Source organism: Chanos chanos, chromosome 8, assembly GCF_902362185.1.
Source record: "Chanos chanos chromosome 8, fChaCha1.1, whole genome shotgun sequence".
Taxonomy (NCBI): domain Eukaryota; kingdom Metazoa; phylum Chordata; class Actinopteri; order Gonorynchiformes; family Chanidae; genus Chanos; species Chanos chanos.
The window spans coordinates 12,413,303-12,440,463 of NC_044502.1; the positions used below are offsets into that span (position 1 = coordinate 12,413,303).

Sequence of the window (27,161 nt, forward strand, 5' to 3'; positions counted from 1 at the left end):
GGATTAGGAGAGATTTTAATGAAATTCAGACGGTAGAAAGAGTGGAGGGGGGAAAAAAAAAAAAGAAAAGATTAAGATGTAGCGCCGATATGCACGGAGAGTTTTTGTCACCGTGGAGCGATATAAGGCCGGAAAGCTGGTCGAAAATATCTTTTGTTGTCGTGTATTTTGGCATGCCGCCAGATAATCCCGTCTGTGTGACACACATTCCGACCGGGCTCATGCAGACCTGGAAGCTGCTGAGATATATGGGACTTGACTGGGAGATTTTTTTTTTTTTTTTCTTGGTAGCTGGGGAAAAGACGGGAGTCGTTGACAGGTTTGGGAGTCAACATCAATCACGCGACAGCTGTGAGAAGCGTTGGCGCTAGCGGGGTCTGAAAAGGGTAGTTGAGACCAGCCCCTCATTCTCTCTCACTGCAACCCCCACCCCCCCACCCCCCCTTCAAATTCACTACCTCAAGTCGACATCTCGCATGAGAGACTCCACCCCATTAACAGTTGCTAGGACAGACTGAAAGCTTAGCAAGAAGCAGAGGTTGAGACAGAGAGAGAGAGAGAGAGCGAGACCCTCTCTTTCTTTCCTCCTCATTTCCTTCATCCTCTCTGTACCAGAAGTGCACAATGTGGGCGCAGGGTCAGAGGTCACCAAACATGTTTGTAGATTAAGGATTACTGCCTGGGTTACTTAAGTCCCACTCCCCAGGAGTCCCCAAGTGCCTCCAAACCTCCAATTTACGACTTGATTCCTTAGAGTTGGGATAGGGCTGAGTCAGTCACCCAAGAGCATTCTTAGAGCAGATAAAACCTGAATTCCTTCGCTAAGCCTCGACTCAAGGCAGTCCTTAGATTCCAGTCAGAGCCAGACTAAATGCGGTGAGGTATCCTAATGAACGCTGTACCTCTGGGTAACAGCTAGACTCGCTGCAACAGTGCATCTGTGTGTGCTGAACACGTCAAATATCCCGTGTCACTGGCCGTCTCTTCAATACCGCGCTGGTCATGATACCTAGTCTGAAAAGAGCCGGAATGAGGGGGCATACCGGAGTCAGGGGACTGGGCTTTTTTTGTTGAATAGAGAGTGAATGGGGAATCTGTTAAAGGCGCGGAGCTGGGCACAGAGTGTGAATGTCAGAGGGCCTTACTCATCGGCAGCATCATGGGCTCGTCCCCACGTCCGCGTCTGCACAGTGAGCTGTGAGGAGAGACATGCAGAGGAGGTGACAGGACACACACACACACACACACATACGGCTTAGATGTAGAAACTGTGTGATTGAGACATCTCAGCCTGTGAGGGCTATGGACGACTAATCCTGGAAATGAAGCATCAGTAGGAGGAGGTGTGAGGGAGGGAACATAAAAAGATAAGAGAGTGAGCAAGAAAGAGAGAGAGAGAGCGAGAGAGAGAGAAGAGAGAGAATGTAAGCCAGGTAGGGCATGCTGAGCTTTAAGAAGATTCCTTAAAGAAAGAACAAGCACCACACAGGAAACAGTAGAGACAGGAAGTCTTGATAAAGAAACTGGGGCCTGTAGTTTTTTTTTTTTTTTTACACTCAGGGATTGTTCTGTTTGTTAATTTATGCATGTTCTGTTAATAGATCAAGCTTCTGGCTCTGTGCTTGCTAACATCAGCGACATAATTTTTCAGAGTTATTAAAGAGGATTTCTAAGTGCTTTTCACTTGCTGATTTGGATTAAATCAGATCAAAGTCACATGAACGGGAAGGACGAAGCCCAGATAGCTTCTTTAGTGGTGATATGGTGAATCTGTGTTGTGGAAACGGTTCTCTGGCCCTCTCTTGATAATTATTTAAAGCTAAACGCTCCCTTGATCTTTGCCACTCCAAACACAAATGAAAGTGGCCTGGGTGAATGCTGAATTACGATGATCATCAAATGTAACCATGGAAATGCAAGACAAACAGATCCCCGAGGGTTGTGTGTGTGTGTGCACGGTATGTGTCTGCAAGTGTGTGTGTGTGCGTGCGTGTGTGTGTGTGCCCGTGTCCATAAGGGAAACCCAATGGAAAGGAGTGTATTATTAGCATCAGTAGCTGACATTGTGTGCTTGAGGGCAACAGACATTTTCCTCCACTTCACCTGTCACAGGTGGCCCTTTCATCTCTCGAGCATTGCCTCTCTCTCCCTCAACCACAATGAATATGGAAGACCGTGTCTCGCCCATTAGTCCTAATGGGTACAATAAGAAAAAGGCCTTTAAGTGCCACATTAGGCATTCAGATCATTGTAATGTTTTTTTTTTCCGCGTCTCTCATGCATATGTATCATCTGTTTTGTAAGTATAAGTGTCAAATCTTGTGGCCTGAGCATTTTATACCGCAGCTCTGCAAACCCGAAAGGGAAAAAGTGACGGCGAAAACAGACAAGTCGGCCCCCTTCGCATTGTTAGGTGTAAATTGAAGGTTTCCAAAAAAAAAAAGCCAAACTCGTAAATCATCAATCCGACCGCCGAACGATGTTATTTTAGAGGGTTATTAAGCAAGCACCCTGATTGTTATACTTGCATCTGGGTAGTAAAAAGCCAAGCCTGGCAGCTACAGACTGCCGAAAAAGCCAACAGTAAATCCGAGCTTTATGAGATGAGTTAGATCCTCTGATATTGCTTTGGCTGAGAGGAGACGACAATTTGTTTTCCTCCGCGGTTGTGCGTCTTCATGACCTGGGTGGTTACTGTTGCCCAGGCGTCATTCTATACCGCCGTCATGACCAGGCAGTAACTCAACGCTAATCGAACACATAAATCCCTGATCGGACTCCTACTCTCAGAGTAACCCTGTTTGTCAAAAACATAAAGTTTTAGCGGTCCCCTCACTGCTATTTATTACGTAGGAAAGTTATCACCCAGAAGACTTGTAATTAATTTTTTTCAGTAGGAGGAGAAAACAGTAAAAAAAACCAAAAAAAACAACCTTAACTTTTGACTTTTATGCCTCTTCCATTTACCTCAGAAAACATGGGCCTCGAGGTTTTTACTGTGTCATTCCCCCGTCTGAGTCGACCTTGGCAGTTGCTCACCTGCCATCTCGTCGACTGCGTTTCTGCCTATCTGGGTTACCGTGCGACCGCGTGTCAGGATTTTGCCGGAGAGCAGAAGTTGGCACGTCCCATGGCGTAGTTAGAGGAAGTGTAAATCCAGTTTCTTTAGCGTTAGCCCATCACTCTTCTCACGAAGCATCGTTTACTCAACCCCGATTTTTTTTTTGTCTGTTTCGCTCTCTCTCTCTCTCCACCAGGGCCTCCGTCAGCGCCGCAGAACCTCGTCTACAACATCAACCAGACGACCGTCAGCTTGGAGTGGAGCCCGCCGGCGGACACCGGGGGACGCAATGACGTCACCTACCGGATTATGTGCCGCCGCTGTAGCTGGGAGCCGGAAGAATGCGTTCCATGCGGTGGGAACGTTGGCTACACCCCCGCTCAGGCTGGATTAGTGGACACCTACGTCACCATCACAGACCTGCTGGCACACGCCAACTACACGTTCGAGGTTGAGGCGGTGAACGGGGTGTCGGACCTCAGCCGAACTCAGCGTCTGTTCGCTGCGGTCAGCATCGCCACCAGTCAAGCAGGTAAGAGTGCTGGGCTTTAAATAAAACTTTCTTTGTTATTTGAATCCAAGAGTCGCTCTCTTGGCAGAGTGAAGCTACTCTCTCTCTCTCTCTCTCCCCCGATATCTTTATTAAGTGATTTTTCTTTCATTCTATTTTTATGAAAATTATTATGTAATATGCTGGTGTGCCCTGGAAAGCAGATAATTGAGATAAGCAGATCATTTGCGAGTATTGAATGGTTTCATTGATTGTTTTGGTGTGTCTGGCTTGTGCAGAAGGTGTGTTGTGAGAGACTGTTCATTTCAGATGCATGTGTGTGTGCGCTGCTGTTCTGCATCTGTCCCCTGGATATTTTGACATGGATATTTTGTGGCTGCAGTTTTATTGTGACTGACAATTTGCAGTTGAATGTTGTTGTACGCAGCAATTAGCAGCACGCTGTAGCGTGTCACGCTAGTGATGTTTTGGAAAGCTTTCATTTTTTCAAGGAAAGGACAAAAAAGCAGTTTTTTTCTTTCAGTATCTAGTTTAGGAATCTACACTCTCTAAGTTTTTGCAAGGTGTTTTTCTCAGAGCATGAAGTGAGACTGGTTCACACAGTAATCTGAGAAATTAAACGAGTGCCAAATGATTATAGTTGTGCTGAACTAAGGGTTGCAAACACTATTAGCAAGACAAGCTGTACTGGCTGTTGTAGCCATGAGAAACAGTGCGTATCGCTCTCTCTTTCTCTCCCTCTCCCCCTTCTCTCTCTCTCTCTTCCTCTCGCTCTCTCTCGCGCTCTCTCTCCCTCGCTTTCTCTCTCTTTCTCTCTCTCGGGAGTTCTGCATTATTCAAAGGCTCTATCTCAGGCTACCAGACTCTTGCAAAGGCCATATTACACCTTTATTTAATGAACTGTTTTTATGGATCCACCAAACCAGTTTTCTCTTTCACGGTCAAGCATCCATGAAATACAATTTGCCTTAAAGAGCATACTAACTATAGTCATTAACAGAGGTCTAGACTTCTGTGATAGCTCTGCTGCTTTGAATGGTAACCTGCTTTTTGCTCTCTGCTAATGGAGGCCATTTTATCAGTCCCTCAGTACTGAAGAAATATCAGCCGGCAGAGTTAGCCGGTGGTCGGTGAAAACCCCAAACCCTTATCCCCTCGCGCTGGCAGATAGCAAAATGTATTTGACTTGACTTTTCACTTTTATTTTGGATACGGAACGTCCGCCAGAGGACTCGGATACGGTCTCGCGACCGCGCTCGTCCATTCTGGGAGAGGTGGCACGGAGGCAGAGGCAAAAAAAAAAAAAAAGGAAAAGAAAAGAGAGATAATTGCAGGCAGGCTGTGGGGTGAACGTAGGATGATGTATGTCGGGTGACAGGAGCGGTGACAGAGACACACGCCGGAAAAGGGGCTGAAGCAAGTTCAGCAAGGACACAAGGACGTATCTAAAGGTCGAGAGGGAAGGGAAAAAAAAAGATCACCCCCCCGCTATCTCGACGACGCAAAGCCCTCGCACAATTATGCATGGCGGGTTGACAACAGACAATTACTGCCCCAACCCTTGGCAATATTCAGCCATTAGTTATTGTCAGATAGAGAAAATGTATTAGCAGAGCCTTCGTTAGTGAAGAGGCAGAAGTTTTCCCCTCAGTGTAGTTACATTTAACCTAAAGAAAATCGAGTATATCTTTTTTGTTGTCACAAGCACAAGTATTTGCCTGATATGCTTCTGCTGTCTTCGCTGTCATTTTAATTGATTTTGAGCTCAGATCAATTTAAAAATACACCTGTAGTGATAAAATAACATTCCCAAATACAGAGGCTTACTGTTATCTGGAAGCTATGCAGGGGCTAGTACAATGGGTCCTCTGTTGGCTAGATGTAGAAGATTTTAACCCTGTTCAACCATGCAATTCTTCAGTCACTGAAGCTTCACGGTGTCGGTTGTATCTTCGGGCAACGGGAGAACGCTTCGCTGCTCCAGAATGACGGAATGGGGGTGATTCCTAAAACAATGGCCCTTGTGCTGGCCGGGGGAAGATGCAACAGTCACCTCCTCCTCAGCGCTGACAGCTGAGTTAAAGAGCTTCCTTTTTAACACACTCGTTCAGCTGCATTGATTAACCTTTCCCTAAACTGCAGGCATAGCTCTCATGCTGCAGGAGAGGTAAAAATGGGAGAGACATACTGTCTGCCGGTCTGTCTGTCTGCCGGTCTGTCTGTCTGCCCGTCTCTCTGTCTCTCTCTCTCTCTTGCTGTCTCTCTCTAACTGCTTCCCTCTAACACAGCCAATCTCTCTATTTTGCTATTTTGGTTTTAGTCTCTCTCCTTCACTCTTTTATACTCTCTCTCTCCCTCAGTCCATCCAACATACACACATACAGTAAACACACACGTGCACACACACACGTGCACACACACACACACACACACACGCACAGTCAAATACACGCTCTTTCTCTCTCTCTCTTTTTTTTTACCCTCTTTTTCTCTCTTTGTCTCTCTGTCTCTGCCATCTTCTCTCTGCATGTTAATCAGTCTGTACTCTATAGAGGAGGAGCGGGGATGTGCCGTGCGTGAATGCAGATGGCGATGCATCTGATGAGGAATTCACACGTCCTCTAATTATCCGCCTGCCAGTATCTGGGGTTCAGACAGGAGCCAGCGAGAAGGTGCTGAAGACTCATTGTTCTCCCCAAAACCTAATTACTTCTCAGCGTTGTCTTAAAAAAAAAAAAAAAAGATTTTAAACAGCTAGTGTTTTTTCGTCCGCCACTTTTATCATCGTGTTTTTTTCTTTCTTTCTTTCTTCCTTTTTTCCTCTTTTTTTCTTTTTTTCCTTTTTGTTTATCACACCTAACATCCCTCTAGATGATTGTTAATGATAATCCTGCCATATTTCTTTTCTCTCTCTCTCTCTCTCTCTCTCTCTCTCTCTCTTTTCTTTTCTCGTTTTCCTTTTCTTTTTTTTCCTTTTTCCCTTTTCCTCTGGAGGACATAACGTGTGGGGAAGTGAGATGGAGTGCATTTCAATCAGAGCTCTATTGTCATTTGACAACTCTACAAAGCACCCCTCCTAGGTCTCCACTGTTTGGACTCTCGTGCTGCTCTCCCTGGCAAACACGACCCTTTGTTCTAGCCCATGCTCGTAGGTGGGATTCGCTTACAGAACAACCATTAATATTTATTCAAGCCAGTACTCTCATATCAGAGCCAGAGAACTCACTGTGGAGAACAGTCAAGTCCCCAGGGTTGAAAACTGGCCAAAGTCAAAAAAAAAAAAAAAAAAACGTCTCCAAAACATCTCAATGCGCGGCAAAAGAAACTCAACATCCGATCAGAGAATGCCGTGTAGTCGTTAACAGCGAGCGGTGCGTAAGCAGCTTTCAAAAGCAAAAAGAGGCACAGGAAACTGTGGAAATTGATTTTAATGCTAACCGAACATGTCAGATAAATGCAAGGTACAGGTTACCCACCGATAAAAGATTACCTCATGTCGCAAACCGTGTTTTAGCAGCGTAGAAAAAAAAAAACACACCAGAGTTCAAGCATTTGGCGATCGAACGTCACCAACCTGGTGTCTTATGTAAGTTTGATATTTGAGTCCAGAAAAGCTGTTTGGTGCTATTAGTAACCAGTGTTTATCATTAGGAAATTCATCTAATGGTTGTTTACCCAGGCTGATTGCTATTAGTCTATGGGTTTGTTTTTGTTTGTCCTGTGTCAAGAGATTTGCAGATTATTGCACATGTAAATAAGCAAAATAATTAATCTGTTTCTCTCCCTTTTGCTCTGTTTTCAGTCAGTTTTTCTCAGCAAGCTGGAGAATAGCCATAACCTTGCATATACCTAAAAAGAATTGTAAACACTACTCAAAACTTGCAATGGAAAGTGCTCATTCTCAGCGTTACAGCTTCCGGTAGTGAAAATTGTGCCTTAGTATACACAATCGTATGAATAGCATATTACTTTGATCTCCAAAGCCTCTCTAAACCAAGCTGTGTGTGAGAAAGCCAGTCGTGTTTAGAATACACTCCTCTCAGCGAAAGCGGTCCGACCAGTGTCAACTAGCCAGGGCTCCTTTTCTCCGTCAGGCCCTTTTTTGGGGGGTGTAGTTTGTTTTTTTTTCCCTTCAGCACCACTCCTAGGGATTTGTTTAAGAAAAAAATTGTTCTATTCTGATACCAACACACCTGACTCAACTTGTCTTGCTAATTACCAAGCCCTGTGTTTGCTGAATCAGGTTAGCTAATTTAGGATTTTTTAAAGGGGGGGGGGGGGGGTTGCAGTTGTTTGAGTACCTGGGACTTACTGTGAAAAACTTCAAAAAGAGGATTGCTGTTTTTTTTTTCTTTTTTTTTTTTTTCCTAAGAAAGACTTGAGCTTAATAAATACTTTATCTCCCAGCAGTGACTGAACGTGTGAGAATCGTTCTGGCCCTTAAGATCCATTCTCATGTCCCAGCATGCAAGACAATAAGTTCAAGTCTCTTCCAGTAATTATTATTGCTACTTTATCAACATTTAATCACTTCAATTCATTAGTTAAAAAGAAAGACTTTTGGGAGCAATAAACCTATTGACTGATATCTTTAACGTTCTAATCTGTCTCCGAGTCGTTAAAAAAGCATGGATTGATTGATTCCAAGAACTCCCTGTTGACCAGTACCAGACTGGGTAATTCTTTGCGTTAAGCACATCTTCTTCTTCACTGTGTTTTGCATGTGGTTTTTACAGTACCTTGGTGACCCCTCCCTCCCTCCCTCCCTCCCTCCTTCTGTCCCTCTCTCCATTCCGCGACTGGGCATGCACTCGTTTGAAGAGAGCTGGAGCAAGCAGTGTGATTCAACAGCTGCAATAAAGCGGCGGTGGTCTCGCAAGGCTACGCCTCACGCTACTTAACCTGTTAGCTTTTTCTAAGAATGCCTCCTGATTTGTCTGTCACCCAATCCGTCACCAATGAATAATTTTCATGGAAGGTGCACTTTAATTACTTTCCCATTTAAATGGCATTATCGTGGCCTATCTAGGTAATTAATCTCACCGAGTATCCTGTTTCAGCCTTTTATTGCTGGCAGACGAGACCCCCTAAATCCCCCAGAATCCTCTCTGCTTGAGTGAGCGCTTGCTCTCTGTGGTCACTGTTTCTCTTTTAGCTTCTCGTGGTCTCTGTCTTAGTTAGTGGACAGGCAGAAAGACAGACAGACAGTCATGCATATGGACACACACAAACACACACACACACACACACACACACGCAAATCAGTGGAAATACACTGTGGGCTGTGTAAAAATGGACTGAATTTTGTTAGAAAACATACTGTTTAGCTAACTATTAAGTCTGTGACATTTATAACAACGCTGATGTTAATAAGAATGATAAGCTGACTGTTTATTTTTTCATTTTGTCAAACCCTCGACATCTCTTTCTCTTTCTGTACCTCTGCCTTGTTGTGTTTGTATTTTTCCTGATAATTTATTATTAATGAATGTCGTGAAGTCATGAGGCATATCATTAATTGGTGTAGTGATAGAGAACACACTCTTGAAAGCTGTAAGTCTTCTGATTATGATGTTGCACTGAGTCAGGAGCGTAGCAGAGTTAAAAGGCTACACGAACTCACCCACAGTTTTATCAGTTTCATCTTCCTCTTCATATTTCTCCCCCACAGAAGACAAGACAAAGACGTGTTCAATTATTTAAATTCTCACAAAGCTACAACAAAGTTACAGGCCAAGTCCCTCTTCTTTCTTTCTTTTTGGTCGAATCCATTGTTTTCTTGCCACCAAGGAGAAAAAAAATGAACATGGATAGCTGTGAAGAATTAATATGGAGTACTCTAAAGAGAGAATTTCTGTTTCTTTTCTTTTTTTTGTCCCCATTTGACTTTTAGTAGACTCTTAATATGAAGGATCTTGAACATGTCAGATGAATGTCCTTACATGAGTAGGGTATATGTCAGAGGGAGAAAAAAAAAAAACTGAAAGCCTTTTTATAATGTTCGTTTGAACGTCTGTAGATGCGTATTAATGAGCGTGCGTGAGTGACAGGCTCTAATTGAAGTCGTCAGTCTGGGGTAATTTTCAGCGAGGCGAAGGGTGAGCCGAGATCAGTCCGACCTGAGAACAATGAGGCGGCGACGGGAATATATTTAGCACCTGATAAAATCAGCCTCTTGCCGCACAGACGCCTCTGTTTCTGTGATTCACGATCCCTTGTCATAAAGCTATGATTGTTTACCCCGTTCAAGCTTTTTTACGGGGGTTTTTATTCAGCTGCTTGGCTTTTGAACGGGTATTTTTGTGTCGATTCTGAATGGGTCATGTTGATGACTGTTGCCCGTCTCCGCTCTGTAAAGCGTCTGAATGGAGTAAAATGACACTAATTGTTTAGGCTTGATGAAAAGGACGTGCGTAGCCTACACCTTTGATTACTTTTGGCTTCAGTATAAATGTCTTTTTGTGTATATATGACAAGTTCTTTTGGGAAGAGTTGTTTTTCTTTTTTTTCGACCATTTGAAGCGTGTGGGAAAGAGAACAGTGTTAGGTGTGGAGTGCTAGGCTTTCCTTTTCGACTGTTTTGCTGCGATTGAATCCCACATAATACAGATGTTTTCTTTTACTTTCTCTCTCCCTCTCTCTCTCTCACACACACACACACGCACACGCACACACTATAGTCACACAGTAAGAGTTACACCTGTGACACTGGCTGATAAAGAACACATGCGTTAGAACCGCCCATTTTGGGGCTAAAGGCTAAGAATACAGAGCGCATTGGAAGTAAAGTGTTTCATTTCCTGCTGAGGAAAGAAGGAAAGTCTGGCAATAAGGTCCTTAGTGTGATGCATGTCATAGGAGCACCTGCTAGTGACTCAGTTAACACGAATATACCCACCAGCCCCCAAGAGTGCTCTCTGGGCCTTGACAAGTGGCACGTTAAGAGGAATGAAGTGTGTGTGTGTGTGTGTGTGTCTGTGTGTGTGTGTGTGTTTTAAGCCTGACTGTTTTTCCCAGTGTGACAGGTAGAAATCTGTCTGACACACACGAGCAGACTGCCGTGTCGTTGCGGGTGCAGGGGCCGGTTTTGATATCTCTTTGCAGTTTATTTGAGCTTGTCACTATAACTCCAGAAGAGCGTGTTGTGCATTTACACTGAGGCAAATGTGTTTTTACAGGACACCACACAACAATTTCCTACACCACCTTTCTGCCGCAGGGAACGTTTCTGAAAGCCCAAAAAGACTAAGGAAGTTAGAGCAACTGTCACTTAGTTTTTAATAATTGTTATTTGTCTGTTTTGGAGGTTTGCCAGTGTTTATTAGTAAAATAAGAGGAAATTACGGAAGAAAGTTGGGGTTTTTTTTTCATTTTTCATTGTCTCATCAGCGTGCCTCCCTCCCGCAGAGAGGAGAAGTAATTATGTCTTCAACCCGCCGATTCACTTCCCTGCCTCGTTCTGTTCATCAGCTATAGAAATTATCATACGTTTGAGGCATACAAGGTCTCTCTCAAAAAGAAAAAGAGGAAAAAAGAAACTTCTGAAAGGGAATGGGCTACTTTGAGAATAGCAGTCGGAACGCCGTGGAAAGCCGCGCCTGTGTGCAATCGTTAGCGACATTTTGACCCTTGTAGCAGTGGCGTTCCAGCCTCACGGTCCAACCTAAACTTGGTTTCATCTCCCACACCTGCTAGTTCTCCTCAGCTGTGTGTGAGTGTGTGTGTGTGTGTGTGTGTGTGTGTGTGTGACACCCAGATGCCTTTCACTAACACAGCACCAATGGTGCCTTTTTATCAAAGCAGAGGGAATATATGACGACCATCTGGTACCTAGCTTTTAATGATTTGGTATGAAACAACAGTAAAAAAGATTACAGCACACATGGAAAGAGTGAGAGAATGTACTCTGGAGCAGATGGGACACACAGCTGGTCCGAGACATGTCAGAAGAAACAGAGAGGATGCTGGGATAGGGAAGAATGGCTGAGGGTTTTTTTTAAATGTCATTGACTGTCATACAGACAATTTGTTAATGTGGGCATTGGTGAAGGGTAAATTTGAGGTTCTGGGCCTTTGATCCTTTACCTATTTGGCAAATTTGTAACCAGAATGATCTTTTAAAGAATTTTCTCTTGGTTTTAATGTTTTCATCCCTTCAAGTCACTTGTTCTCGTAGTTAAATTGTATGTTTACTGCTGTGTGCACATCAGCGAAACTATTTTTTCAGGCAGAGAAGTTTTCGAAAACGGTGCAGTAACTCAACTTGGAAAAAAGACATAGCTTACTGATACTTAAGTTACCAAGCCAATGCCAAAATTCGGACAAATATCAGTACCGCTACCGAGACTAAATCATTCATCATCATCATCATCATCATCATCAAGCAGTAGGAACGCCCACAGACACGCGTGGAAAAGTGTGAGAAAAGCAACACATGAAAAGGGTGTATGGTTGTGCCACTGAAGTGATAGCGACACCAAACTCTACAGTCGCCCAAAAGAAACGTGGATATGTTTGATACGGCCAAGTGCTCAATGACCTGCTGATTTAGGCCCTAGGTTGCTCTGACCTTTAAGCAGATATTAACAGACATTACTGGTCTGTCACCGTGTCCGTAAATTTTGACCACTGCTTGCACACAGAGTCTATGCATAAAAATATGTTAGAGCTCTACATTTCCTACAGTTCCTCAAATTTGAAATCAGTATTGTGTCAGGATCCCTTTTTTACTTGAAGGCTATATGCTAGTGATGGACATAGAAGTTGTTTATTTCACTTTGATCTATGTGTATACTTATTTTTGTCACGGTACTGCAGTGGTACTGCAATTGGGAAGCTGCTCAATAAAAAATGGGTTGTATTTTGATATTAGTGAACGCCAATACAAATGCCAATGCTTTACATTCAAGTTTACTTCAGTGACGGTTGGTTGACTACTTGAGGGTTACGTAGCACTGTTTTAAAAAAGCTGCTGTCATGGTCAGTACTTCGGTCTTTCTTATTTTATTACTGTTTTATCCTTTACATTATTGTACCCCAATGGAAGCCCAATATAGTTTACTATAATATTGAAGGATAAATCTGCTGTTCAGTGTTAACTGTTATAAATATTTGAAGGGTACATACCATAGTATGCTCGTAGCTCTAGTTTTTATTTGTTAATGTTTTGGGGGGTTTTTTTGTTTGTTTTGTTTTTTTATTTTAGTAAAACTGTGTTTGCTGAACAGGATTTCTGATTTTGCTGTGGTATCAATTCAGGTATCGAGAATTGTGAAATTTCTACTGGTATTGGTGTTGACTATCATTTTCTGATATCACATCATCATTTATTCTCTCAAGTTTTTGGCATTCACTTCACATTTTTAGTCCACACAACAGGGGATTTTTCACTTCTGACAGCTGGGTAGAAACAAACATGGAGTAGACACTATGTACCAATCTCTCATTTTTCATTTAGGGAGGGAGAGAGAGAGAGAGAGACTGTTTGACCTGACGTCAGACAAAACAGAAAGTGCTGTCTCTGCTTTTCTTTGTCTCTCTGCTGACCTTTCTTCATCCTCTGTGAAAAAGATTGCAAGGATCTCAGAAGGCCCCACTCAGGAGAAGCTCCACTCTGAATACACCTTCACACTGTACATTTCTCCTGTCCTCAAGTCAAATCACTCCTGATTTTCAGTTGGATTCATCCCACGATATTCCCTGATGAAGCCTGGTCCCTGCTGTTTAAACCATGAGTAATTTCTCGTTTTGAGACTGAATTTGATTTTAATAAAACTCAAGTCCTCGGAGATGGATTCAGTTGAATTCCACTCAAATAATCTCTCTGCTTTACCCCTCCTGAGAAGTATAGCAGCGAGCTGCCAAAAACATTGTCACATTAAGTGCTGCTTCTGGACTCATATAATTTGGCAATGCGTTTGCTTCTCCCAGACTGAGAGTAGTGTAAGTACCATAAAGATTCAGAGTCAGAACCTCTTAGTGAGGGGAGTTCTCACGGAGACACTGCTTAATGAAGCACAAGACACATAACAGGTCTCTTTACTCTAATAAAATATGACCAGTACAGTAAAATAATGCAGCCGCACAGCACTTGGCTCTAAGCTTACTAACTACTAAAAGTATTTTCCCGATCCTCGGCTTTCAAAAAATATTAGTTTTACAACTGTTTAATCAGTACATAAGAGCATTATGGCAAATGGAAGATTCCAGTACTCGGTTAGAGGAGTCAGAGACATTGTTTACTTTAGTAAAAGATGCACTAATGGCCAAACATTGTAACAGCATTGATGTCTTCTGTCACCAGCAGCAGGTGTGAGGACGAGCGACCTGAAGAATCTCCAATGTTGTTTTTTTTTTTTTGTCACCTTGTTACCTTGAGCATAGAGAAGGTGGCTCAATTTGAACTGTGTGAAAGTTCTCACATTTGCATGATAATAAGACAACATCCTCCAATTAACTGGTGACAAAGTGGATTTGGATTTCTTAAGAAAGCACAGGCAGAGACACAAAGACAGGCGAAAGGCCCTGTCTGTCATTGTGTTCTGGGTAATTGGGATGGGCCCTGGGAAGAAGCTGAAACACCCTGAAAGCAAACAGCAGTACAGCCCTCCCACTTAGAGTTAAGCCTTTCCCCCAACATCCAACATGGATAAATCACCAATTACTGTACCCCCGAGCTCCCTTATAATCCCCCCTCCTCCTCTTCCCCCCCATAATGACAGGAAACCAACCAATGGCATCTGCTTAGTGATTATCAATGATCCCCCCGCCCCCCCCCCCCCCCCCCCACGACTACAGTGCAAATTTAGGTGGTTTGGTTACCTGTATTGTGTCTGTTGTCGAGGGAATGTGCTGTGGGTGTAAAAGTTGGTCTTTGGTTGAGCTCCATTGATGGTGGTCCATGTTACCTTTCTCTCTCTCTCTCTGAAAACACATTGTTCCTGGCTAAAATGGGGAGTCGACTACGGCTGCTGGCTGGACCCATAGTGAGGGATTAAGGCAATTCAGTCCAATAAACAAAGGACAGGCTGGGGCAGCTCTTTTAATTGTACTGTTTGATTAATGGCGGTTGTGTTAGGCTGGGTATTTTGAGAGACAACACAATTAAAAGTGATTCAAGGCACTGACTGCTGATTAGTTTCATGTGGAGGCAGAGAGTTTTGCCTGACCAGAAATGGGGTGTTTTGATATCTAAGTTACTCGGTCTGTTTTCGACTCATAATAAAGAGGAGATTCTCGAACAAGGCTTCTTTTTTTTAAGACCTGTACCTGTCTTCTCTTTGAAAAATGGAGAAAGGCAAAGAGAAAAAAAAAAAAACAACCAGGGTTAGAAAATTTAAGTTAAGCAGAATTGGGGTTTTTGTATCTGGCTGTGCTCCAGACTTTAATCAACCCTCTGACTTCAAAGGCACTGTCAGACCTTCTATTTTCTCCCCTCACATCTCAATACGTTCCACTCACCCTCTTTCTCTGCCTCTCACAGAGAGAGACAGAGAGAGAGAGAGAGAGAGAGTGGGAGGGGGTGAGAAAGAGAGTGACGGGAGGAGAAAAGAGAGAAAGAGAGAGAGAGATTCATCAGGCGAAGCCGGCATGATTTTATTTGAACATTCTGTGTGTTTGTCATTTGAAGGAACTGGCAGGAACTTCACTGTAGAGTCATGAAGAAGCAGTTCCCTTTGATCCTAAATTAGAAAACATTATCCATTTAATGGAGCGATTTCATAAAACTACCCTCGATAATTACTTAATGACAAAAGGTATGCTACCTAAGATTTATAGCCAGACAATTTGCGTGCTTCTCTGGAGCCCCCTCCCAATCAAACTCAATCAGTGTAATTCATGAAGGTCTGGCCTTAATGTCAGAGCGTGTTTTAGATGGGAGTGCTTTTGCTTATTACTTGCATTGCTCTTGGGTCAGACCATTTCTGTCTTTAATTTTTTTTTTCATCTTCTTCGTTTCAAGTGTCTGATGATATCTCACGAGAGTGGATCCAAACATCAAAGATTAACCTCAGTGCTCCCAACTACAGAGTGTAAACTGTAAATGAGGCGTTATCTGGGCTAATGTCAGTGATGATGGCTAAATGAATGCTTTTTAACATCTTGGCTAACAATGACTGCTGTTTACACGTTAAAAGACAGTTATTATGTAGTCATTATAATATGCATACTATTCGGAACTGAAGGAAACCAGTTTTGCAATGCTGTTACAAAAAACGTCTTCATATGTAGACCGTCACCATCATGGATGTGGTATTATAACTAGCCAGAAATAAGAAAAAAAAAAAACAAATCCATACAAAAGCCAAACAAAACTGGTTCTGTCATGCTGACTTCACTAAACAGATTCAGTCGGCCCTGTTGAGAGATAAGCTTCTCTGAAATTATAGTTGAGGAGAGGTAAGATCAAAAGGGTTTAACCACAGCGAAGTCAAGTTGAGCATATCAAAACAACAGAAGCCGAGGAGGTGGCCACATTCATTCGGAATATACCTCCGACTTTCCTACGGGCATCAAGATCAGAGGTCAGCTTAGCCAAGCCTGGTACAGCTTAACCGGGCCCTCCAGCTGCGAGATGTATATATGATTTCTATTTTTCCAAGGCATTATTGTTATTCTCATTTCATAAAACAACGGTAAAAAGGATTAAGGGGGCAGCTAGCCTGCGGTATGCAGCTAGTTTCCACTTTTATCTGGAAACCATTTGCAGTGATGGTGGACAGCTCTGAGGCAAAGTAAATCTAAGTGACTTTGCTTTCTGATACTGAGCAAATGCTTCTATGGCAGCGAGTGTGAAGGAGGGTGAGTAGGTTGGGGTGGGGAGAGGTCGGGGGGGGGGACGAAACACTCCTGGGTCTCTGCAAGTCCTTTTGTTGACTGGTTTGAGGTTCTTTGGTTTTTGTGTTTGGTTTGGCTACCTGAAAAAGAGATCTTTGTTTTAGCGGCTAGTCAATCACTCAGCACCAGTGAGGTTCAGCCATTGAAACGGACGAGTCAATCCGGGGAGGAGAGGACAGAACGCTCCCTCTCTCCTCTCCTTCTCCTCTCGTTTGACGAGGGAAAGAATCGGCTCTTTCTCACACGGTTTTTGTTCTCTTCTGTCCTGGATTAGGTGGGACAATGCCAGCAAGTTCGAGCAATACAAACACCTCTTCCATGGTCCTAGACAATATATCACCACCACCATCATCATCATCGTTGTCGTCATTATTATCATCAACACAAGTTGAATCATAACAGCTTGTTATTGGCTGACAGGACGAGAGAGGACTAACCACTGAAATATCCTCAGATATGATCCTATCTAACCATGTAGGGAAATCCCATAGTCGGTGAATCATTGGCTGTCTGCTTGAACACCATCCCACCATTAATCACAATCAGACAGTGTTTCCATAAGTTAATAAAACAGCGCTATGGTCATTTTAGCTTGGTGGGCCTTCATTTTTAAGATTTGCGACAACTCTCTCTCTCTCACGTTATTTTTTAACAAAATAGACTAGCAACTGCATGACAGATTGTTTTATATCCTGCTACATATGAATATATTTTTTAGACCTGACACATTGTTGGAAGTAAAACCGGTTTAAACAAGGTGAAACTCGGTCTAGGGGAGCTCCTCAAGAAAATGGGCGTGTCTCGTGTTGTGTTGTCTGGTCGTTTTATTTTGACGTCTCTCTCTCTCTTTCAAAAGAAGACGTCAAGTTCACATAAGACAGATGAATGATAGGGTTGCTCACCGACAATGACAGATACAGCAAAACAAACGCGCACAGCCGCTGTGTGACTAACAGAGAAAACCTTTCACAACAGTCACTAGCGCAGAAGCAGAACCAGGAGCAGTCCTCCCCAGTGAGTGGTTGCTCTTTCCGGAACGTCTGGGCTAGGGTTAGTCATCTCGACTGCCGGGAGTGGTGCTAACATGCATTTGATTACTCGTCGCTTTGGAGTTCTGTGGGCGTTTTGCCGCTGTCCCTCATCACAGAACACGCTAACGCGCTCTTTTTCTCTCGCTGTGTAAAAACGCAACTGAAGCGCTACTGTTTCCATATGGATAGGCGCACAATTGTCACGCAGGAATGAGTTATGTTCGCCGACACGCCTACTCCAAGTTCTCCACTTGTGAGTAAGGTCGTTAGCTCATCAACGCGAGGCTTTATGGTCTAGACATGTTAAAGGAGACCTGTGCTTTCTTTACAGCTGAGGTGGAGTAGGAAGTGGAATTAGAAGGGGTTTAAGGCCAGGTGTTTTCTCACGACAGGTTATTTGTTGGATTTTTACGTGAGGTTTCGCTCTAAAGCAGGAGAGTGAGCGCGCATGTGTTGGTGTAGATATTGTGATTGGTGTGCTAAAAGTCACCAAGGCTGATTACAAGCAGTCATTAAAAAAACAACCAGGGCAGAGCCGCAGGAGAAATGAGCTTGGCCGCGGTAATAAAGGAAATAGCATTTTCTTTGTTTGGCTTTTTTGGCCTGCGTCTGAGCTGTTTTTCATTTGGTATTTTGTCTGGCCTCAACTAGAATTCAAGTATTTGTTCAATAGACTCTGCTTTCCCTTCCTCTCATCTAATCTCTCTCTCTCTCTCTCTCTCTCTCTCTCTCTCTTGCTCTTTGAAGCCAATTTTGTTACCGAGGAGCGTGTCCACACAGTTGCAGATGTGTCTGTAGCTCTCATGTTGATTGAAGAGTGCCAGCCAAATGAAACATCATACTCCATTTGAGTCTCACATAGGTCACATACACAGGAACACAGAGGCTAGCTGCTCTCTCAACAAATCTCTCTCTCTCTTTCTGTACATTCTCCTCTCATACTTGGAGTTTCTCATGTCAGGAGATGGGGGTTGGTGAACTGGACACTAATTCTTCTTGCAAAACTGCGGTCACAGTCAACAAGCAATTACAGACAGAGACACACACACACACACACAGACACACACACACACACAGTTGAGTGTGCTTAGTTTTGGTGGAGTTATTTTTCTTGTTTGGGAGTAGTGGTTACATTTCTAATCTTGTTTTTTGGGGGGGGCGGGGGGGGGGGGGCATTAGTGCCTTGGTGCGGACAGTCTTTGGCTACGGTCCGGCAGTAATCAGTCGAAGGCGTCCAAGCGGGTTGTTCTCGGCTAAACTGCCGCTACGGCTGGATATGATTTGGCTGCTATGGATGACATCCAAGCCTGTGATTAAAGAGTGGATGAGGCTTTATTGATGTGATCATCTCCGTAATGACAGATGTATTTCTATAATAAATGCCTGTTTACATGGCCGTCCCAGCTCATCCTATGCTCCGCTCTCCCCGTTCAAAGCGTCTGTGCAGTTATAATCGGGAATTTTAATATTCGTCATCCCAGCGGCACACGCGAGATTTATTCAGCGCTGATAAGGGGGAAGAGGAGAGGAGATTTTTTTTTTTTTTTTGAGAGGCACAGAGAACTAGAGCTGTAGGAAAGCTTAAATAAGTAGCTCTGAATGCATGAAACCCTGAAATAATAGTTTTCGCTTTATGCCTCTGACCAAGCCAAACCCATCAATTTAAAACATAGCTTTTTTTTTTTTTTTTTGGTGAATAATCATTCTGTTTTAGCACTCCAATGGCTTAGAGTTACAACTGGTTGCGTGTATGTGCGTGTGTGTGTGTGTATGCGTGTGTGTACGTGTGTGTGTGTGTGTGCATGTGTGTCTGTGTATGCAGAAGCTTCAGGCAACGCTTTGACATTTACTAGAGACGAGAACGTAGAGGTGCCTAAATCTGCTTAGCAAGTCCCATACACGGACACAAAGTTGTCACACTAACCTCAGTCTCACTCTAAAGCTTCTGTTTTATTAAGATAAACGATAAAGTCGCTGTTGTAGGCAAACACGCTTGTTCCCTCAGGCTGTTCGTGTATCTGAAAGGACGTGTCTTGTACCTTACGCGTAGCCTAAAGGTCAACTCAAAAGCCAATCAGCTACGAGAGCTGGCCGGATTTCTGTCTCGTCCCGGGACTTTCTGGCCTCATCTGTTTTGTGCCCCATTCTAGGGCTAATATTTGCTGTGACATTTAATGTGCGGAGAAGTCGTTGGGAATGGCGGTAATAAAATGGCTGTGGAGAGAAGGGGATTTGAACAGACGTGGCATGCTTTTATGACTTCATCACAGAGACCCTCCGCCCGTCGTGGATTTGTGTGCTTCACAGGAAATTCTGCAATTAGTACTTTCGTTAGAGCCTCGGGTCTAAGACCCCCCCCCCCCCCCCCCAAAAAAGTCTGACTGCTTCTCTCTGTTTGTCCTACGTTAGTGAGATATGACTGGGGGAAAAAGGAGACCAAACAAATCTCACAGATTTATCTGCAAATCCTGTGAGCTCTCTTTCGTTTCTCTTCGTCCTCCTTTTTTTTTTTCCTTTTCTTTCTTTTTTTAAGAACTCGTCACAACCTCCCTGCAAACACGTGTGTGCTGGGGAGACTTTTTTTTTTTCTTCTTCTTTTTCTCCGGGTCTCATTTGGGCCTACTGGATATCATCAGTGAAGTTTTTATTACCGACCGAAGTCCACGAAAGCCCTCATTTGGAGAGCGGGTGAAATGCATCGGACGTAATGGGGGTCTCTTTGCCCTCCCTGGTGGGAACGCCGTAAGATTGGACTGAACGGGTTCGAGAGCTGATGTGTACATGGCTACAAGTGATGATGTGATTACATTTTAAACGATCTTGTGTCGTCTCGGGGGGAGTTTAGCTCCGTGAAATGAGTGCGGAGTTTACCGCCTGCGCGTATTGTGCCAAAAACTGTTTCTGCAAACATATGGGCATTCTGTAACACCTCATTAATTCGCTCTGTCACCTCATTCGTACGCATTCCTCCACACTGAATGGACTTTGAAAAATTAATCATGATTTTCACTAGAAAAAAAAGTGTTGTGTTTTTTTTTTTCTTTGTAAACTGAGTACACAGACAAATTACCCATTAAAATGTGCAATAATAAAATATATTAATAAAATTATGTATATGATCAGCAATGATGATGATAACCATAATTTCCTAAGAAAGTAATTTTGTATGTTTTTGACATGTAATATTATGAACAGTTATGAAATGTAATATTAGTTGAATATTTTATGGATTTATATATATACACACACACACACACACACACACACACACACACACACACACACACATATATATATATATATATATATATATATGTGTGTGTGTGTGTGTGTGTGTGTGTGTGTGTTCAGCAGAATATTTGCTCTGTGTTTGTGTGTGTGTGTGTGTGTGTGTGTGTGTGTGTGTGTGTGTGTGAAGGGTCAGCGAGTGTGCTGACACTTACTGATATTGATGAACAGCCCACGGGTCTGGATTCTCATTTAGACTGTGACTCAAAGCACCGGATCGGGCTTTTCAGAACCAAACGGACCCCCCCCCCCCCCTTCCCCCCTTTCAATACAGACCCCCCGCTGCCTTTCCCATTATGTAACGGAGCTGACCAGTCATTTCTGCATCTGTCAGAGAAACTAATGCCATTTACAGATTATGACAAAGCTCCCTGCATGAGATGCCACCGCTGGTTAAAATGAGCTCTCCGTCCACTTGCACTGCAAAAGCAGTCATGCGTGTTGCCGCTACAGTGGCTTGACTACTGAGAGAGATTGGCCCTCATGGATGAATGGCTGACAGTGACTAGACTGTGTTCTACACTTCACTGTACACTGGCCTGACTTCCAAACTCATACTGCTTCTCACACCAAGAAATATGGATTTATTTTGTACCTACAAACTGACAACAAACAGAACAAATATCCACAAATTTAGTCATGTCTTCAGGGATTCTGTCTCCTGTGAAAGGTTACAAAGTGCAGGAAATTGGTTTTAGCAGCAGTCTGTTGATAAGATGGATCTTGAATGGCTTTAAGATGGCTTTAAGATGTTTTTTTTTTTTTTCATCCTGCGTTACTTTGAATGAGAGCAGTAATGAGGTGAAATTGTCAACTCTGTAACAAAGCCATTGCTTAACAAAGCCATCATCATTCATTTAACTGTCATGAGTCACTGAACAGGAGAATAATCTACGCACACGCACACACATACATATATATATAATAACACATACACACACACACACATATATATATATATCTATCCATCTGCTATCTTGCTCAGTGCATATAAGAGTGTAATGAATGCCGAATACTAATACTGAGAGGATAAAGGGAAATGAAAGAGAGCAAATCTATCGTGGACCCCTCATGGTCAAGGTGAAGAGAAAATCGGGGATGTTTAATATGTCTAGACTTGTATTCACTCTCTCAGGTTCAACGGTGTGTGCTGGCTTTAGGAAATTTCACTACTACAAAAGAGCCGCTCCTTCGCTCCTTGCCTTGAAAGCTCCATCCTTGATCTCTTTAAAGAAATGAAAGCGTTACTTAGCGATTGGAGCATTTTACGTCTGCACTGGTGGATTTCACTGTCTCCTCCGCCTGCCTTTAACTGAAGGTGACAAAACTCTGGGCGAAGACAGCTGTGGAGTAGGTTGTTTTTTTTTTTTGTCTTTTTGCATTGAGTATGTCGTCAGGGAGGCCACTGTCGCCGGGGCTCATGAGCGAGAAACCTAGTCACAGTGATTCCGACAGGTCCCTTCACATTCATCAAAGGCCTGGCCTATCATCGTCTGCACATTTTATTTTCTAACTCACTGAACCTCTACTGAATGTCAGCGGCACAAAGAGTGAATTGTCATTCTCTCTCTCTCTCTCTCTCTCTCTCTCTCTCTCCCCCTCTCTCCCTTTTTGTCTGCTTCCCTCTCTATTCGTCTTTTTCACGTTCTCTCAGCGAGATGCTCACAGAGTGATTGAATAACCTTCACTGGGAGGTTGAAGCTGGTTCTAGCTCACACAACACTTCAACCAGTCAGACAAGCACTCCGAAGCCTAGGGAAACAGTGAGGGCACTCTCCCTTTCTCCTTCTCTCCCTCTCTCTCTCTCTCTCACACACACACACACACACACACACATACAGAGTTGCTCCACATACCCTATACTGCCTCCACGACTGTCCCCTGGGCGCCACCAAAATTTAATGCGAGAGGGCTTTTTTTCTGCCTCCTGTGCGGAGTCAGAATGTCAAATTGAAGTAATGGCGATTACATCATGCCTTGTTAGTGTCAGCCCCCGTGAACACACTGTCGCCCTCACTGATGTTTTCATAGAGTTCTGGAAAAGACGTACAAAAGAGGCCCTAAGTCTGTTAAAAGTCGAGCGCCTTAACAAAGTGGATCATAAATATCAAAACCCTGGTAGCGACAGGATAGAATCAGCAGGACAACTCCCACTGAACGTCATTCGTCTGTGATATTTCCTCTGTCCCGTCGGAACTATGTATAAACGCAATGTTTCTGTCCAAAAGATCAAACAGCCCTGAACCCAGATATGCTCTCTATTGAGTCAATCTCACGAACAAAAACTGGTCACTAATCAGCCATTTGGGTTTGCTTCAAGCGTCAATTTGAAACTCTGTCTCCTGACATACGGTTATGCCTCTAAGTAATCTAGTATTTTTAATAGAAAGATGAGATGGGCCACGATTTGAGCAGTTTGATAATTAAAGAAAAATGAGCATATACCCTTTACACGCTCCACAAGCCAAGCAGAAAAGCAGAAGAGAGAAAATGGTGAGAAAAAAGATGGAGAGAAGTTTCCTTAATGAAGTGACATTTCTCTGCTATCATTCACAGCATGTACAGGTAGACCCACCCAGCCAAGTGAATGAATAGGATATTAAAATCTCCCATGCATAATGTATTCCTAATGTATTCCTGCACAGGTCGCGATAGAGACTGGCTTATGGATGAATTAGCTTTACGGCACGGCGCTGAGGGGTCACTAATACCTGCCTTAATATCGCTGAGTGATTGCACCGAACGCTTCCCTAAACAGTGCCTTTAAAAAAACGGCCATAACAATTAGATAATTTTCTGCTACGCTAAGCCCCTCAGGTGTGTTCAAAGTGAGCCTGAGAGGTTGACTGGCTCTAGCTGGGCTGATGTTAAGCATGTCATTAATGGCCTGTTACGGAGCACTCGCTAAATAACCCACTGGGAAAACACCAACGGTCATGGGAGCAAGCTTTTTGTCCATATCGCTTGTAAATTTACTCTGGCCGGCTCATCAGTTCGGAGTCGATATGAGCCGATAAGACCTGCACTGCGGTGTAGCCGTCTTAACGACACATTCATTCGTTCATGCGTTTCGATAACTAGCAGTTGGTTTATCTAGTCGAATGTTCACTCGACGGCGTGTTTCGAAATTGATTTGCGCTGTCCTTTTGTAAATGTTTTCACATAGCTGCGTGTTTGGAGTTTCAGCGGTGCGTTCTCATAGCGCTGTGCTAACATTCTCTCTATGGAGCATTCAGAGACATGGTAGTGTACTCACTGTGTCACACGGTTAGAGACTTCCTTGCCGTTTCATTTTTTTGTGTGTACTTGGAGACATAGCTTTGTACTTACTTGTGAGTGTAGTTTGTCTCCTCTGAGGGCAAAGGAAAGTGAAAGTATTTTGTGAAGTTGTACTGTTTATCCCCAGAAAAGCACACTCTAATGCTGAGTCTCTCATCTATGTATTGGAAAGCTATTGGAAAGCATGACCATGGCCCTGAATATATTATGTGTGTGTGCGTGTGTGTGTATATATATGTATATATAAATACAGACACACGCATAGATATACAAATGCTCAGTTCTCACTCTTACAGAATGATGCATAATCAAAAGCAAAAAGCAAAAGAATCTCAGACAAACAGCCAGTTCTACATCTTCTGTACATCTGACAGACAGTCGCGTGTGAACGGATCCAATTACTGTTGGGCAAGTGTTTTTCAAGTGTAAAAATGTTAGTTTAAATTGCATCTTTCCACAGACAAAGTTAAAGTCCTTAGAGGAGAAATGGCACTCGCTACATGCGACGAATTTGTACGGAGACAGATCAAACCAAGCACAATCACGAGCTGCCTTTGGCTGTCTTCCATTCAAAAACACAATCTATTAACTGCTTTTTAAAAGCTACGTTTGTGTAATGCAGAAAGGAAAAAGGAGTTTTAAGTGGTTTAGCCACCAGCGGGAATCAAAGCTCGACTCAACTTGCCTGGCGTGCTGTGTAAGGACATATCATTATTCTGTTTTGGTTGGATTACGTATGACGTGTCAAAACACGGTTGTCTGTGAGGGCCTCTGCCGTCTTTCCCGTCATGTGCATTACTGTCAGGAACACAGATGACCGCTAATGAGATTTTAATCCCCTCCCATTCATTAGCAAAAGGTCATCAGAGCAAACACACGAGGTCAGCTTGGGTCTCTAAGGGTCACTGAACAATACCATGAAGACATCAACACTCAACACGCACACTTTCTCGCTCTCTGTCTCTTTCTCTCTTTCACATGCACACACACACACACACACACACACACACACACGCACTCAGAGTTAAAACATTCCCAGAGAATGAGATCGTCTTTTTTTTTTTCCTCTCTTCACGGAATTTTCGTTGCACGTTTTAACAGATCTCTTTTGAGAGCTGATGCTCATTAATGGAGAGACTACAACATTTCCATCTTTTCCATTTTAGTGTTCAGCCAGAGGTCATGACAAAATGTTTGAGTTAAAGCTCTTGTCATAAAACAGAGATTGCTTGTAAAATGGAGAAAAAAAAAAAATTTGATGGACCTAAAGAGAATATGAAAGTGTTTGATTTGAGGATGGTTTAGCTGTGCTTAGCTCTTCAGCCATCTTTTATTTTCCAGTATACACCAGTGATAGTTTTATCCTTAGTGCCAGACTGGTAATTATACACAGCACCCACACCTCTCTTATCAAAACATTATATGTGATGTTAGCTAGGAAAATATTTCAAATAGTCTAGTACCCAGGCCACAACGATGACGAGTTATTGACAAGGCAATGACTGAAAAATCTGTTTTAAATTCAAAGAATAAAAAAATTTACTTTAATATCCATATCTGTGAGAAATATTTCCAAGAGCCTGATGGTTGCGTAACGACAAGGGATAACTTTCCTTTTTAAAGTCTTTCTCTTACTGCTTCAGTCATGAAGGTGAAGAAGTGGTCTCTCACTTAGCATTAGCGGGATAAATCTGCCTTAATTGTCATTCACAATCCACATACTGCAGTTTTACACTCACTCGGATAATTCTTCCTTCCACTGTTTGCACTGTAATTGAAATTTCCATTATGAGTTGTAAACATTTAGGAGTGGCTGTGTGAATATTCATCAGACAAGCGGCTGAGAGTCGAGGGACTTGAGTGTGTGTGTATATGTGTGTGTGTGTGTGTGACAGGGAGAGTGAGAGAGAGAGAGAGAGAACGTGCAGTAGTGTGTGCGTGCGTGTTTAATGTTGTATGTATATGTATGGAGCTGAGTTTTAGACTGGCTGATTGATCCCACCACTGTTAGTCTGGACCATCTCTTATTGACATGTCTTTGTTCAAACAGCTCCCTCACAAGTGAGTGAAGTCATCAAGGAGAGTGTTCAGCAGAACAGTATCCAGCTCTCCTGGCAAGAGCCAGAGCAGCCCAATGGAGTCATCACCGAATACGAGATCAAGTACTATGAAAAAGTGAGTACACATTCCTCCACAGAATCCATTAATTCTTAAATGTGTGTGTGCGTGTGTGCGCGTGTGTGTGTGTGTGTGTGTGTGTGTGTGTCTGTGTGAACGAGAGTGAGTCTCCATCTTTCACTCACCAAATCCCTCGCAATCTGTTTTCTCTTTTCATTTTCTTTTGTCTACATTTCATTTTTGGACATCCTATCAGCATGCGGCACGTAGCTGAATGCAAAGCCTTCTGCCAGAGTATCCCTTTCCTTCTAATTGCAATAATGAATGAGACACTCATGAGATTTTAATTAGACAGTGGTCCTTCACAAACGTTAACACACACCCACCCACACACACACACACACACACAGGCCAGAATACTTCAAAATACCATTTTGTGAGGAAAAACAGTCTCCCACCGTTACTATTATATTCCTACGGTTCATCCATTATAAAGCACAGAGCTTCACAGTGCCTTAACACAGACTCCTCAGAGTCAGGTATCTTGCCAGAGACGGAAAGGTTTTACACACTCTATCAGGGACCAAGTTAGTTGGGGTACCGAATCTCACCCCACTGCTCACGGTCTCCTAGGCTTTGTGGAAATGGTCCCCTTGTGTGAGGCACAGACGCAGCTGTCTCACCAGCTGTAAAATTGGAAACAAGCATGACTTCACTCCTAACAGGCTTGGGCATTTCATTTGGGCTTCAGATCGGCCACATCGTTTACAGATCAACAGCAAAATACAGTGTGTTTAGATCCAGCTGCAATCTAAAGCTTTATTCTCCTGGTTTTTCTCTATCTGACAGCCCCCATTATGCACAGAGGGCCCCGAGCTTGAAAGCATCTTTATTTTGGTTACCTTGGCGATGATGGAATCGTATCAATTCTTCTCATGTCTCCTGTCTACTATCACTCAGCGTGTCAAAAGAGACCAGGCATTCCAAACAGTGTCACGGTCAAACACTTAAACCGTGCCATTCTTCAGTCATCGTG

The 27,161-nt window shown here is 43.2% G+C and overlaps 1 protein-coding gene across 2 annotated transcripts in view; it reads left to right on the top strand.

Moving 5' to 3' along the window:
* Nucleotides 1–27,161, top strand: part of epha7 (eph receptor A7) — a 56,118-nt gene that overhangs the window by 19,159 nt on the left and 9,798 nt on the right. For both annotated transcript variants that reach the window (XM_030783309.1, XM_030783310.1), the window contains exons 5-6: nucleotides 3,258–3,593; nucleotides 26,058–26,182. In XM_030783309.1, the coding sequence (XP_030639169.1) occupies nucleotides 3,258–3,593; nucleotides 26,058–26,182 (461 nt within the window). The remainder of the gene's footprint in view (nucleotides 1–3,257; nucleotides 3,594–26,057; nucleotides 26,183–27,161) is intronic.